This window comes from Eptesicus fuscus, chromosome 9, assembly GCF_027574615.1.
Source record: "Eptesicus fuscus isolate TK198812 chromosome 9, DD_ASM_mEF_20220401, whole genome shotgun sequence".
NCBI classification, from domain to species: domain Eukaryota; kingdom Metazoa; phylum Chordata; class Mammalia; order Chiroptera; family Vespertilionidae; genus Eptesicus; species Eptesicus fuscus.
The window spans coordinates 50514756-50530490 of record NC_072481.1 but is presented as its reverse complement, the minus strand read 5'-3'; the positions used below and the strand labels follow the sequence as shown (position 1 = coordinate 50530490).

Below are 15735 nucleotides of genomic sequence, written 5' to 3'. Positions count from 1 at the left end.
GGGTATAAACAGGTTTGTTATTTTTTTCATTTTTTTTGATTATTTTTTTTCATTTTTTCATAATCAAGATTAATGAACTTGATTATGTTTTCAGATACATATGAACCTTCAATTTTTCCCTTCTGGGCAAATCACAAATATTGATTCATTCAAATAGAAATATGTGCATTACATGTTTTATATATATATATATACACACACATATATATATATACACACACACACACACACACACATATATACATATATATACACACACACACATTACATACATATATATACATTACACATATATACATTACATATATACACATATGTATACATTATATATACATTACATATATACATTATATGTTATATATATGTATATGTGTGTGTATATATATATCACATAACATATTCACATACATGTCATATAATATTTCCATTCACAAATACTTATTGATCACTACCTGCTAAATATTGGTCTAGGTACTATAAATATATTTGTAGGGGAAAAACGGTCCCAAATCCTGCCTTCATGGAGTCTATGTGTATATGTGGCGAGGAGGCAGAGACAAAAAAAGTAAAATGCCATGTGCCATATGAAGTCAGTGAACCTGGGTTTAAGTCTGGCTCAGCCATTTTGTATCATTAAACCTTAGTTTATGAAATTGTAAAAAGAAGACAGCAAGAATATCAATCTTACATATTTTTTCTTTTTTATTGAACTTATTGTGGTGACATTGGTTAATACAATTATATAGATTTATTTCATGTGTACAATTCTAAAATACATCATCTGTATATTGTATTATGTGTTCCTGACACAGTAGTTGGCAAATTGTTAGGATTCAGAAAATATTATTATTATTATTTTCTTCTTTCTTGCTTCTCTTTTTCTTCAGTAATATTTTTTTTAGTTATAACTTCTGAAGTTTAAGATTAAATATGTTTTGATTATGTAGAAGTGTTGGCTCTCATTTGTGTATCAGCATGCTGTGTTTTCTGCAACAAGACAAATAACTTTAGCTAATTTTGAAATGTGTTATTTTGAATCTTCTTAAATCCCAAAGATCAAGGGCCTGAGAACATACACTTTTTAAAAAGCTGCATCTTGTCAAATAGCCAAAAATGTGGGAACATCCATAGGAATGTCTTGTATAATTCAGGGCTGTGTTCTGCGAGCATAAATGTTGCTTGAATTCATTTCACTGCCACCACCAATGTATTGTAAACTGACTGTGTGCAAAGTGCTATTTAGAGGAGATGCATATGACCTTATTAATCTTTGGAACAATTATTTGTCCCTCTTTCTTAGATAATGATGTTGAAAATGATCTTCAATCAGACATCAGTTGAACACTGCAAGACGCACTCAGAAAAGCAGAAGGAATGCAACTTCTTCTTAATAGCCGTGCGCCTGGCTTCCCTGAACCAGATCTTGGATCCCTGGGTCTATCTGCTGCTAAGAAAGATCCTTCTTCGGAAGTTTTGCCAGGTAGCAAATGCTGTCTCCAGCTGCTCTAATGATGGACAGAAAGGGCAACCTATCTCATTATCCAATGAAGTAATACAGACAGGAGCATGAATGAGAACACTTAATCAACATGCATGTTCACAGCTTTCGGCAACAAATAGCCTTAAACCTTACTGTGAATTTAGGCATCTCTGGCATGCCACTGTGTATGCATTGAAGTAGAATTTTTGATATAAGGCTGAATGGTCTCAGCATAGATAATCCCCTGTGTGCCAGAAGTATTGAAACACAAACAAAGGGAAATATATTAATAGCAATCTAGTGTTTTTGAGTCTCTGCCATTTGTAGCTGAATATGTGATTCTTTATAAGTGATCTTAGTCTGTGGTGAGGGTGGGGTGGGGAAAGGTAATATTCCCGTATACTGAGCACATGGGGGATTTAATGCATAGATCATCAAAGACAAGGCAACCATTTGTTTTTGTTCAAAGTCCTTGATCTTCTGTGTTCTCTTTTACTCTCTTTTTCTCTGTGTCACTCTTTTGCCCCTTTACTTAAAAAAAAAAAAAAAGTTGAATTAAGATTTAAAAATGTATCCATAAGCTCTGGCTGGTTTTGCTCATTCACCCTTGGACCAAGGGGTCGAGGGTTTGATTCTCAGTCAAGGATACTACCTGAGTTGCAGGATCCCCACCCCAGGGCAGGAGACAACTCAACCATGTGTCTCTCACACATTGATGTCTCTCTCTCTCTCTCTCTCTCTCTCTCTCTCTCTCTCTCTCTCTCTCTCTCTGTCTCTCTCCTTCCTTCCTTCCCTTCCACTCTGTCTAAAAATCAATGGGAAAATATATATATCCTCGAGTGAGGATTAATAAAAAAAAAAAGTATCACAATATTCATTGGTACTGGTATTATTTAAGTATTGTTTAATATGTAAATTAGCTGCTAACATTACAAAGTTTAAGTTTTGGTTGGGTTAGAATTAGGTTTACTTATTATCTGAATAAGAGCTGATTTTATTTATTTTAAATATGGGAGGACTTGTGACTATTCAAATTGCTAAAAGTTCCTTTTTTTTTTCATACGTTGTTAATTCCTACAAGCCTGGAGAAGATTCATGGAACTGATCTAGAGGGTCAGTGAAGTGACTTTTCAGAATGCTATTTCAGGACTGATTTGAGTGCTAAATATAGGTACTCTGGTTCATTATCTTCTCTGATTATTTTCACTAAAAGTATTCTCCACTCTTTTGGATATTTAAACACTAACTCAGATTCTAAAACCAATAAAATGTTGAGGGTTCCATAAAGAGTTTCCATAGTTTGACCTATTTATTGGACAAGAAAACAATAATATTGACTCCCTCACAGCAATTTCTCTGCCCTCTCCTCAGAGTAGCATATCTAAATATTTATTATGAAATGTTTTTCTTACAGTCTACATCTATACTAACCTTAATAGCTAAGCTTTATATCTTTTTGGCACAAGTAGATTACTACATTAAGTTTTGGGAATTGCACTTTTAAAAAAAAATTTCCCAACAAACACAACCAATCTTTTAAGTTAGGCCTACACAAAATGTGCTTTGTATTCTTAGGAGCATTCATTTTGTAAACAGATTAACATTTTCTTGTGAAGAATTTAATTTTTAGGTTACACTATTGCTTTCATGGTTAAAAAACAAACACCTTACGATTTATTTCTATTTCTTCATAGTAACAACATTTTCCTTTGAGTTTAGTGGGCATTTGAAGAAGAATTAACTTTAACAGGTACTGTGTTTCTATTAGATTACTCCGTACACCAGCCCAGTTCAATCAGGAATCATCAGTTTAAATGCCCATGCAAAACTGAGTGAAAAGACAAGATCTGCTGGGGGTGCTTATGTTAATTCATGGTAGCTCCAAGAGTCTAGGTTTCTGGGAAAACGGTGTTAAGTAACCTATCCTAAAACCCCCTGGTAAAATCTCTCTATGCCACAAATCAGATGATCTCACAGGCCACCTCATGGGGGATAAGCAAAACTACCGACGTTAGAAAAAGAAAGTGCATTTAGGATGATCTTGTAATAAAAAGGCTTTGCCACTTGAGTGGTTCCCTAACCCTAGGTTATAATCAGATAGATACACATGCAGTGTGGATTCGAGTGGTGTGAGCATGATTGGGTTACTTTTTCCCATCAACTTGTACAGCACTTGGAATATAGAAAGTGTTCAATATTTACTCAGTGAATGAATGAATAAAGGCCTGCCAAACCCCAGTGCCATAAGCGAGGCACCGCCATACGGTTGAAGTGCTTTATGCCACTACAGTTCATCAAGCTGATAAAGTGGGTGATCCCTGCTTATTTAATTACAGAAATATGAATTTATCTTCAATGTGTAGTGCCATATTGCTGCACAGCAAAGTGCTTTATTTGTATTAATAATTTAAGGGACTGGTACATCCAAATGGTAACGGAGATTACTGTCAAAGAAAAATCCCTTCTTATCCAACCATAGAAATACATAAAGATAAAAAAGCATGAAACTTATTCCCACAAAATAAATCCCTGTCCAGCGAGACCTGGTAGACGTGGACAAATGGCAAGTGGAAAAGGAAGAAATCATGTCAATGGCATATAAGTGTGTTACCTAGGCAGCCATTTGTTAGCCCAGGGAAACCTGACACGACCTAAAAGTCACAAATAATTTTAGCCTTTGGATGAGAGTTGCAGTTAGGTTTCAGAGAATTTGAGCAGAGGCCCTGGATGTGGTGAGGAGGTGGACATCTATGGGCACTGCCCAAGAGGAGTCTGTTTCTGAGTTGAAGTTCATTGGCCTTAAAATTCACTCTCATATATGTACTTAGTTTATGCATATATCTGAGCAGGGGAAAAATACATGCATAAATTATGACAATTCCTAAACTTCACAATATTGGTAAAAATAAACACATAAATAAATAAATATCTAGGAAACCACATGGAAAGAAATGAGTGAGTAGACTGTGGAAGTATAGGTGAAATCGGCCTTCATAGATTTTACAGAGGAGTCCTGATTTTCTAAACCATGGAATTATACAGCTATGCTGAGTCATAGAAGAAAATGATGACATACTATACAATAAGAACAGTTTGCTTATCAAAGTACTTAGGTTTGGTGGATTTCTTAAAGATATTTTAAGTTGAAAAAAAAGTGTTACCTCAAAATTTACCAGATTTACCTATTGCTATATCCAAGATATTTCAAGTAAACATAAGTACTTAATCATGCCAGATGTAAATGACTATTTAAAAAGTGCACATATATTTCTACTTAACACTTTCTGATTATACGAAAGATCTAAGGACCATGTTACAGAAAAATAAAATTGCAGAAGCTCATGTAAAACTGAACTATAAAATACCCTGAGACCATGCTGAAGGGAAGGAAGCGGGGAGAGGGAGAGGGAGGGAGGGGGGCAGAGAGGGAGAGAGAGAGAGAGAGAGAGAGAGAGAGTGAGAGAGAGAGAGAGAGACCTGGGATCAAACCTGCAACCTGGTATGTGCCCTGACCTTTCTGGTACATGGGATTATGCTCTAACCCCGTGGTCAGCAAACTGCGGCTTGCGAGCCACATGCAGCTCTTTGACCCCTTGAGTGTGGCTCTTCCAAAAAATGCCATGGCCTGGGCAAGTCTATTTTGAGGAAGTGGTGTTAGAAGAAGTTTAAGTTTAAAAAATTTGGCTCTCAAAAGAAATTTCAATCGTTGTACTGTTGATATTTGGCTCTGTTGACTAATGAGTTTGCCAACCACTGCTCTAACCAACTGAGCCACGAAGCCCGGCAAATTAGGCTTTTTATTTATTTAATACTTTTTATATTTTTGTTAGTTTTGACCCCAAATTAGTGGTTGGTTTTCAATCTTTTCCACAACAATTATTTAATAATTGTTTTGTATTGGGAGCAAGTCAGAGACAGAAAATAGGAAAATTTTGTGCTTTGCAATTTTAGGCACATATATTTACTACTTATTTTCACACTTTAACCCCTAAAGCTGCTCTTGAAATATACAGAACACTGGAAGATGAGTGACACAGAGACACTGCAGAGTATTTATTACTAAAACTATATGGAATAATTAAAATTTCTATGAAAAGTTTAGTCCATCAATCATGCCAAATCTTCACAGCGGCTTGTTTATTGCTGGTTTTGTGCTTGTATATGTCTCAAAATTTCTAAAACTGATGTCTAAATAAATGTACAGAATTATTTAATGAATGAGATTACATTGTTTTTAAAATGAAGACTTTAATACTGTGGCTAAGTCCATAGGACTGTTTTTCTGAGTTGCAATAAAATGCTCATGAGCGGTGACATATATCTGTGATGTGTCATCACATAGGTGGTGATAGAACCAATGTACAAAACCTAAAACCAATCTAAAACTCACATACACATTTGTTAAGAAGCTGAAGCTCAGGCCGAAACCGGTTTGGCTCAGTGGATAGAGCGTCGGCCTGCGTACTCAAGGGTCCCAGGTTCGATTTCGGTCAAGGGCATGTACCTTGGTTGTGGGCACATCCCCAGGAGGGGGTGTGCAGGAGGCAGCTGATTGATGTTATTCTCTCATCGATGTTTCTGACTCTCTATCCCTCTCTCTTCCTCTCTGTAAAAAATCAATAAAATATATTTAAAAAAAAAGAAGAAGAAGCTGAAGCTCAGTATTCTAAGACAACTAATAAGTAGTGATTACATTGAAGCATGAAACAGAGACTTAGGGAACATTTTTTCATAGAATTCCATTATATTAATATCATTTATCAGATGTGGGGGACCTTTTTCCTGCCAACGGCCATTTGGATATTTATAACATCATTTGCTTAATATAAGTTTAAGTTGCTATGAAAAAAGCTCCTACATTTATTGAATTTTGAGTCCTGCCTGCCGTTGCCTTGGTAGGGCCAACCAAATGATTTCTCGGGCTTATGCAGCCAGGGGGCTGGGCGTTCCCCACCCCTGATTTATATAGATACTGATCTCATGCAAAAATTCATATTCACCTGAATTACTCCAACCGAAAAGGGGTTCATTTTATTATGACTTTGTATCTCTGGTTATCAAGTACAATCTTGTACTGTGTTCCCTGGATGCATTTTTGATGGAGTCCACCTTGAATAAAAATGCAGAGAGTAAAGAAGGAGTAGTATAGGGGACTGTCCTCAAAGTGACAAAGGGAAAACTGAGACTGTACATATCAATGGAGGCTTCAACAAGTCTAGAATAAAGTCATTTTTTAAAAAAAGAGATCAACAATTAGTTTTTAAGTCAGATGGAAATATATCTTCAAAACATGCTACTTAATTCCATTCTCGCTCCTGTTCTCTGCTCTTTTAAGGAAGGAAAAAGCAGAAAGTTCTCATTTTATATATTCTCCATTTTATAACTCCTAAAAGGATTGTATTTCAAGGCTTATAACTTATACAAGGTGAGTTGTAAACCATTATATTACTATCAGCTGAGTACATTTTGATCCTTGAGAAATACAATTCGATTGGATATATACTATATTGATTTATATATTACATTTTCTTTATTGAGAATTAAAATTATTTTATCCTCAGAAATACATCAGTATCATATCATAAGCATCCCAAATATCTCCTGGTTTACTTTTTTTTTTCCACTAGAAACAAGCTTGTTCCCCCTAGGCCCCTTGCTTCCCACCTGCTTATTAATTTTTTAAATAGAAAGTAACAGAAATATTTGCTATTGGTGAAAGCTGAGATTGGTTTGAAGAGGAAAGAGAATGGCTTCATATTTCTAATATGCTAACGTCCTAATATATGAGATAGATCTTTAATGTCTGCTGGGATGACACAATTTTATTATTGGAATAAAGATAGGAAGGAAAGAGATCACCATCACCACCAACAACCTGTTCAGGCTTTTCAGCATTTTAGAGATGATTCCACCTCTGAAGTTATTTTCAAAAGCGCAGCTCTTAAATTCTCTTGTCAATTGTTTTAGAATTCGAATACTGTGGCCTTGTAATGAAAGTGAATCAGGTATCTAGCCAAAAGCTAGCCAATCACCAAACTTTAATCGCTATTTGAAATGAGTTTCTTTATATAGTTTTCAGTAATGTAAAGCAGAGAAAATGCACATGACTTCCTGATACACTTTACTTCAATGTTATTTCAACCTTTGAAAGGATACTATTTATGTGGAGCGTGCATGGAGGGTGGGGTAGGGGGCACAGAGAAAGATATGGAGGAAAACCTGTATGAACCCAACCCTGTTAGAAATCGTCATCCCTTTAGGCCCATTCCACAGAAGCACAGAGAGAAAGGGACCACGTTTATCTTTACACTGGAACTCAGTCGGACAAAGCAAGGTGTGGCCCACGGTGTTGTTTTTCATAAGAGCAGGTGTTAAGTTCACTCAAGTCCTATCACTGACTGCTAAATGCTCTGCTTTCTATACATAAACTTATATGTGTGTGTTAAATATTTACCTCCTCCTTCTTTATTTCAATGTCTAACTGTGTTTATACACATAGCAGAAAATTGAACATTTCTTTAAGCAAGCAAGCTAAAACTAGGCACTGATTGTCTGAATCTGGTAACAACAAAGGAAAATGAGTACTATTTACATAGTGTATCTAAGTAAGAAATGAAATCATTGGCACTTTAATCAATAATTATAAAGGCTTTTAATCAACCTGTAAAGGCTTTTCAGCATTTTGGAGATGAAAGCATATGTTTTCCCACCTCTCCTACTCAGTAAACCATCCCTATACACTTGGTTGAGTGAGAAAGTATACTTCTATCACCTCTATGTAAGGTTTTTCGGGGAGTTATCTTAAGTGCATTGAAATATATCTTCCAGCACATTTTAAAGGCTGGTATTCAATATTGTGGAGATAAAGAATAAAAAGAGACTATGAAAAGTACATCAGAATTTTGATGGCATTCGAGTCATAGCTAGTTTGTGTATTTAATTAATGTATGTTATTTATGTGGTGTTTGTCAATGGAAAAATAAAGTTGAATGTTCTGAAATGTTCCTGTCTTTTTTTCCTGATGTCAACTCATGTCAGGAATATTATAATTGCATTAACTATTTTGCCAAAATCCTATTTGACATGCTTTGTCAAAATAACAGCCCAAGGTAATGCAACAGTATCATGCTATCTGGAACAATGAAATAATTTTATTTTGTGTTCTATAATCACCAACTATACAAAGGATCACTTATGTGCTATTAATCTGACAGGTGCTTTTTTCCCCATTTTCAACATGATACTTACTCATGTTATAATACAAGAATTTTTGTTGTTCATACAAAAGCACATTTATAAATTATTCTAAACGTAGTTCTTTCATTTTCTTATGGATTCTAGTGTAATCTACTGGCATCCAACATCAGATTCGTCCTTGGGTGCAGTCAGACCCTTTACCAGTCTGATACCTGGACATTGGTATGAGCTGATTACTAGTGGAGACAAATGGTGGGCTGCCTCACTACCCTAGTTATGTGCTCATTGAGGTCACCCTCCTCTTCCTTCTTCAGTGAAGGGAGTTCTGTATAATGTAGACTACAACGCCAAGCTTATTAAAAGTAGCACGTTGCACTTGCTCTCTATCCCCCTAAGAAAAGGAATTTAGGGTGAGCTCTGTCCTAGGTCCCCAAACAGGTATTATAGTCTCTACAGTCTGTGTTCTTGAGCATTTCAAGTAAACGTCATAGGCTATCTTTCAGTAGGCCAAAATGTGCCACCACAATGCTCATGAAAAAACATGCCATGGCCCTAGCTGGTTTGGCCCAGTGGATAGAGCATCGGCGTGCAGACTGAAGGGTCCTGGGTTCGATTCTGGTCAAGGGCACATGCCTGGGTTGTGGGCTCGATCCCCAGTAGGGGTCAGCAAATCAATGATTCTCTCTCATCATGGATATTTCTCTCTCTCCCTCTCCCTTCTTCTCTGAAATTAATAAAAAGAAATACATTTTAAAAAGAAAATGGTACCGTTAAAATAACACATACCATGAAATGAAACATTGTCCAATTTCATGTCCTTGGAGGATGTGGGATCAGATATCCTTAGGTATTCTTGGGGGCCACTGTGCTCACCTAAAACAGTCAAGTAAGTCCAGTGAGGAGGGTGGGTACACAGAATCCAAGCCCGTCCTCCAAGCCAGGCTTGTTCTTTCCTTCGACATATGTTTGCAGTATACCTACCTATGTGTGCCACACATTCTGGTAGGTGCTAAGACATAAGGATTTTTTTTTAAAAAATGTCTTCAACAGATTTATAATCTAGTAGGGGAAGAAGAAACACTTTGATCAGAGCTGTGATTAAGCACATGGTACTATGTGTGCCTATGGGGGAGGTGATGCTAAAATAGGAAATGGTTTCCTGTAGGAAGTGACACTTAATCTGCCTTTTGGAGGAAGGAGTAGGTGTTAACCAGGACGGCATTTTAGGGTACTTTTCCATTTTACTCTGCCGAAAGCATTACACTCTCCAAGACATTCCAACGGGCTACCTTCTAGTGGCTGTTGTGGAAAGCATGGGTCTATACCCTCCCGGAGGGGGCAGCAGTGGCAGGCCTCACAGTAGGGTTTCTAAACCTCAGCATTAGTACACATTGGGCCAGATCATTCTTTGTTATGGGGGACAATCCTATGCAATGTAGGCTGTTGAGCAGCATCTCTGGCATCTACCCTCCAGATGCTAGTGACACCTCCCTAGTTATGACAATCAAAAACATTGCTGAACATTGTCAAATGTACCATGGGAGACCTAATCGCTCCCAGGGATGAACCTCTGCCTTAGGGCAAGGGCTGTGGCCACCAAGAGGGTGCCATGTGCCAGGACAGGGCCACCGGTGGGTCTGAGTTCTGACAGGCACCGTTCTGGCGTCTCCCAAGGCAGCAGGCACTAGAATGCCAGTTTGTGTCTGACTGCACAAAAATGTGGCACTCCCACTACAACAATGCCTGGGTCACCCCAGGCCCTGATCCACCTCTGTAATCACATAAACACCTATTCACAGACCAAGAGGTACAATTTTTCAGAAAGGATCGTCTTTCTATTGAAGCATCCAATCCCTGTTTTGTTCTTGAGAAGAGGCCCTCGGCTTATATGTTAGGCTTTTATATCTCTCAAAGGGAAAGCTAAAGAAAGTGAGCCATTTTATCCCAGGACCTTTAAAAATCTGTTATAATTCTACTTAAGTTCACATTTCCAGACAGGTGCCTTAGTAGGCGAGAACTAACTTACCAAACTCTGTCTTTAATGGGACTTTTGCGTATGTCATCTGTGTAACAGAGCTGTAGCAGCTTTATTTAATTGAAAGGGTTTTTAGCAAAGAGCAGTCAGATTTCAGGCAAATGTCTCTATTAGCCTGGGGCCCTGGGCCTTTCTCAGTTCTTACCAGTCTGTGGTACCTCAAGTATAAGGCTACTATCATACGTTTTGATGACAGAATTCAAGTCATGATCTCTATAACTGTATGGGATGGAAAGTTGAAAGACTTAAATCCCAAATCTGACCCCAAAAAATAAAATTAGAATGAGAGTATTCATTGGCCTATTTCTGAGGCAAGTAAGAAACATCTCTGGATGATCAGTGTTTATGCATAATTTCTTACACAATTGTTTTTAAAGAAGACTTTGAATATAATACACAATGTTTCTTGAATCTGATTTTGAAAACAACACCGAAAGAAAATAATTCTGAAACCACCACCACCAACTGAGGTCATTTATACCCAATAGAACACTGGTTCTTAATCACTTTGAGATCAGAGGCCCCTCTACGAATTTTCATACAGTGTCAGGGGTTGCACAGCCACCACCCCCTACCCCCACCCCGCCCCGAAGTCTGTCGGTAAAAGTCTTGGAAGTTTATGGACACAGGTTAAGAATTCTCCCTGTGAGAGAGTCATTATGATTCAAGGAACCTCACAAGTGTCCATGTTTGGTTAGAAAGCTAAAATCTAAAACTGGAGCTGAGTCAACATAATTGCTTCCGTGTGAATGCCAAAATTCCTTGACATCTCACTATATGCTAGAGCAACAATCACTTTTTTATATTACCATCCCATGGAAGAAGAAAACAACACACTCTCAGCTAGAAGAGGAGCAAAGCAGACTATTCACAAAAGCAGGTCCAAAGTGAAAGGACCATTAAAACATACAATACAAGTTATCCAATGATGCATTTGCCTCACAACAAAGGAATTGTTTCAGTTTGGCCTTATGCTGACCCAGTAAGAGAGATTTAAAATGAAGCTTTTCAGAAGTCAATAAAAAAAAAATCACCCTTCTGAAAAATGCAGTGGACTATACACAAACCAGCTAAGTGGTTAGAATGTAACTGTTATTTCCTATTACTTTTTGTTATGTAGTTTATGTTGTTATCTATGTCTGTGAAGATACATATATATTTACACTTACACATGCACTACATCTTTGCATTGCTATTTAGGTCAAAAGCAGCAAGGATGACCCTATTGATTGATCCCTTCAGTGAGAATGCAAGGCATACATTTACAGAGCTTACAAATGTAAAATTAATGATGCTCTAAGCCAACACTTACCAGTAGAGCGATGTATTGATGTTTACAGTTTTTATTTTTCTAGAGGGAAAAGTGTGGAGCAATTAATGACATTTGTCTTTGCATTTTTCTTGCCTTATTGTGGAAGATGGAAATGAAGTCTCAGAGCACTGGAATGTTTGCCTATTGGAAACAACTCTTTGATACCAAAGCATCCTCCATTCTGAACGAGTGCACATAAATTGGACAGCTGAGCAGGTGTGAATGAAATTGGAACTTGATTTTCATGAAGCAGTAGAAGATCCACAAAAAGCCAAAATTTTTTTAGAGGAAAAGCAATTGCACTTTGTTATTTATTTTCATAATTGCTTGACAATTTTTTTTTGCCTAGCACCTTTATTTTAAGAATTGCAATGACACAATTTTTACTTGAAAATATTTGGAGAAATAATATTGATTGATTGCCAAACTCTGCTTTAAATGTTGTGTAGCCTTAATTAGATCAGCACAGCTCCCATCCTAATCCCAGATTTTCTCCCACAGTTGTCATCTTTTTTTATTTTATTTTAGGTACATTTTTTTTAAATTACTTTATTGATTAAGGTATCACATATTTGTCATCAACCCCCCCCCATTCCCTTCCCAAACCCCCCCACATGCATGCCCCCCTCCCCCTGTTGTCCGTGATCACTGGTTAGGCTCATATGCAAGCACACAAGTCCTTTGGTTGATCTATCTCCCTTGTCCCCATCCTCCCTTACCTTCCCTCTGAGGTCTGACAGTCAGATCAATGCTGTTCTTGTTCTTCAGTCTATGTTGTTCATCTTTTCCCCTAGATGAGTGAGCTCATGTGATACTAGGAATACACTTATAGGAACCAAAAATGAGACAAGCAATAATAGTTATGCTGAAAGGCAAATGAATCAGTCTATAGTGAGTTTCTTTCTGGGCCAACAGTTCTTTTGAGTCCCGATTTCTATGTCCAACAGTTGTTTATGTGTTCATAACAGCAATGATATTTCAGTTCTGGATGGTGGACAAATGGTGGTAATGCAGGTCCAACCCTCTCTGGTTTGGTCCTGGGCAATCTGCAGTGACGCACATCTGCTGACTGCTAGTATGGCAAGGCATGGTCAGCGTCTTCCATCTCTGGACTGTTTCTCTTCTGACTTCATGGCTGGAGCACTCCTGTCAATTCCTCTCTGTTCACAGTTGTCATCTTGAATACTCCTGCTACTATCCCTTCAGCAGAATTCTCATTGACGGCTGGATTAATTAACCTCATTAATTACTATTTCCCCACTACTGAGAGATTATATATGTAATTTTAAATATTTTAAAATATTTTTTAAAACAAACTCATTTCACCAAAATGCTCTCTAAAGTTTTGTGGGTCATAATGGAAGAGAAAAACTTCCAACATTGAACAAGGAGTCAGAATACTTATGTCCAATTATCTGACTTTCTATTCACTGGCTATTTGCCCTTGACAATTCAGTAAACCTCACAGAATTTAAATTTTCTCATTAGCACAGGCTTGTTGGGGTTATGACAATGAATATAAGAACACTTGAAAGGACAGCACAAGTAGCCAAACAACTATAAGATAGTCTTGCTAACTTAGTACTGGGCATTCACCAGAACATGCAAGTGATATTAAAAGATTAGTTCTGGTTCCACGTAGGGAAAGCTACATAGCTTCCTTCAGGGCTAGTTGCCTCTTCTGTTCAATCAGGGGTGAGTCTGTCTGAGTTCTTCTAACTGCAAAAACACGATTCTCCTTTCTCTCTGGCGTGTCATGCAGCTCCTCTTGTCAACTAAGCACAGACGAGTTTTTTTTCTTCAGAATCTTAAAAACAGCTCCAAGGAAACTTCTAGGAGACTTAGCAAGGCACATAAAAGGTTTCTGTTCCTTTTTTTCACTAAAAATAATTTTTAGGTTCCCATTCTCCCTCAGTTATGAGATTGTTCTCTTCTTTCAACCAAAATGCAAGATCCTTGAATCCAAAGGCCATGCCTTCCATTTAAGTTTTTCTGCTTTCTTTTTCTTGCTTCTCATCGAAACTACCAAATCCTATCACTTAAGTTAGATGATGGGTCTTATTTACTTATTTTTTTCTCAAGAAATTACATAAAATAGATTATACTGTATAGATTTTCATACATGAACTTATCCATTTGTGTGATCTGTTATATCTTAAATGTGCATTTATTTTCTTAAATAAGCTTAATTTTTAATCACAATATTATGTACTTTTAAAAAGTCCAACAGTGCTAAGGGCTAATCATGAAACCCACACTCCTCATTCTTACCCCATACCCACCACTCTGCTCTACAGATTGTATTACTTTCAGCTTTTTTTCCCAAAAATTTCTTTTAGAAATATGAAATACCATCCTATCCTATATAATAAAGAGGTAATGTGCAAATTAACCTTCATGCCTCACAAGATGGCTGCCTATGACCAGGCTGGCAGGGGGGTTAGTGAGGGATGATCAAATGACTGAACAGCAGGCTGCATGGGGCAACCAGGCCGGCAGGGTGGCCATGAGGGGTGACCAGGCCGCCAGTGGGGGGCAGTTAGGGGCAACCTGGTCAGCAGGGGGGACAATTGGGGGTGATTAGGCTGGCAGGGGGGGACAGTGAGGGGCGACTAGGCCGGCAGTGGGGGGCAGTTAGGGGTGACCAGGCCAGCAGGGGGGTGGCAGTTAGGGATGATCAGGCTTTAGGCAGAGGCAGTGAGGGGCATCAGGCTGGCAGGCTGGCAGGCAGGTGAGAGATTAGGAGCCAGCAGTCCAGGATTGTGAGAGGGATGTCCAGGGGTCCCAGACTGGAGAGGGTGCAGGCTGGGCTGAGGGGACCCCCCTGCCCCGGCACAAATTTTGTGCACTGGGCCTCTAGTATCTAAATAACATACTTGTGTTGCTGTCTCATTTCATTAACTTTAAACATTACGATATGTTAATTTTCTATTTTGCCGATTTAACTCTCTCCTCACCCATCATCGTTATAACACAATTTTTTTAAAAAAATATTTTATTGATTTTTTTTACAGCGAGGAAGGGAGAGGGAAAGAGAGCTAGAAACATCGACCAGCTGCCTCCTGCACACCCCGCACCGGGGATGTGCCCGCAACCAATGTACATGCCCTTGACCAGAATCGAACCTGCGACCCTTTAGTCCGCAGACTGACACTCTATCCACTGAGCCAAACCGGTTTCGGCTATAACACAATTTTTATTAGATCAGTATTCAGTGGTGGCGGTTGACTGGTAAATACCCTTCACGCTGCATCAGTAGTACTGTGATCATTCCCTTTCTTGGACACATTTCTCTTTTTTTTTCTAGACTTAATGGTAAGAAGTTAAATTTGCTTTGCTTTCTTTGTGTCAATGACTAAATCGTAACAGTTTTCCAATTGCCGAAACCTATCGGATCATTTTTACTGTCTTTAGAGGTTACCATTTTCCTAGACTTCTCTGCCTTTTATTGGCACAGCCTTTTATTCCCTGTTTCTAGATCCCATGTCATGAATGACCACACCTGCTTTAAAACAGGCTTTTTAATAAAGGGGTAGGGAGAGTAACAAACCAAACTCCTAGGCAAGGAAAGAGAAAGGTTTTAAATAAAAATAAACACACAGAATAACACTGATAATAATAACAGTGGCAAATACATTTTATGCACATCATACTTTACATATGCTATCAGATTCTCATGCCAATGCCACAAGGTAGATGTAGGTGTTATCA

At 38.0% G+C, this 15735-nt stretch overlaps 1 protein-coding gene across 1 annotated transcript in view; it reads left to right on the top strand.

Moving 5' to 3' along the window:
* Positions 1 to 15735, top strand: part of PTGER3 (prostaglandin E receptor 3) — an 86859-nt gene that overhangs the window by 31210 nt on the left and 39914 nt on the right. The window contains exon 2 of the mRNA XM_008139432.3: positions 1301 to 1480. Within this exon, the coding sequence (XP_008137654.2) occupies positions 1301 to 1480 (180 nt within the window). The remainder of the gene's footprint in view (positions 1 to 1300; positions 1481 to 15735) is intronic.